This window comes from Camelina sativa, chromosome 9, assembly GCF_000633955.1.
Source record: "Camelina sativa cultivar DH55 chromosome 9, Cs, whole genome shotgun sequence".
Lineage (NCBI taxonomy): Eukaryota > Viridiplantae > Streptophyta > Magnoliopsida > Brassicales > Brassicaceae > Camelina > Camelina sativa.
This window is the reverse complement of record NC_025693.1, coordinates 2,952,000-2,952,358: the sequence shown is the minus strand read 5'-3', so window position 1 is coordinate 2,952,358 and position 359 is coordinate 2,952,000. Positions and strand designations below refer to the sequence as shown.

At 34.8% G+C, this 359-nt stretch overlaps 1 protein-coding gene across 1 annotated transcript in view; it reads right to left on the bottom strand.

The window, feature by feature from the left end:
* LOC104710315 (LAG1 longevity assurance homolog 1-like) overlaps positions 1-359 on the bottom strand; it is a gene marked incomplete in the record, with an annotated part of 2,364 nt that continues 2,005 nt past the window's right edge. Inside the window, 1 exon segment of the mRNA XM_010426892.1 lies at positions 1-309. Coding sequence (XP_010425194.1) covers positions 278-309 — 32 coding nt within the window.

Genomic DNA, 359 nt, shown 5'->3' with positions numbered 1-359 from the left:
AAGCATAAATGAAGTCCATAAATTTAAAATAAACAAGAAGTTAAGCGGTTTGAGCAGTGTAGTGGTCTAATCAAAATCTTGAATTTGCTCAAACTTTTTAGAGAAACCAATAAACTCAAAAATTAAGATCAGATTGAGAAACCGATCTATTCAAAACGGTTTCATCCGGTTATGATCCTCCGGAACTGTTAAAACTTTTCTTTAAGCAAAACCACCCTGCACTGAATCCGGCTTGATGTTGAACTCTGAAGTCTCTTGAGTATCCCCAGACATGCTATCAATCCTCGTGTTCATCGTCGCTTTCGGAATCTGCAAAAGAACATGAACATTAGTAGAGTCTTTTTTTTTTTTTTTTTTTT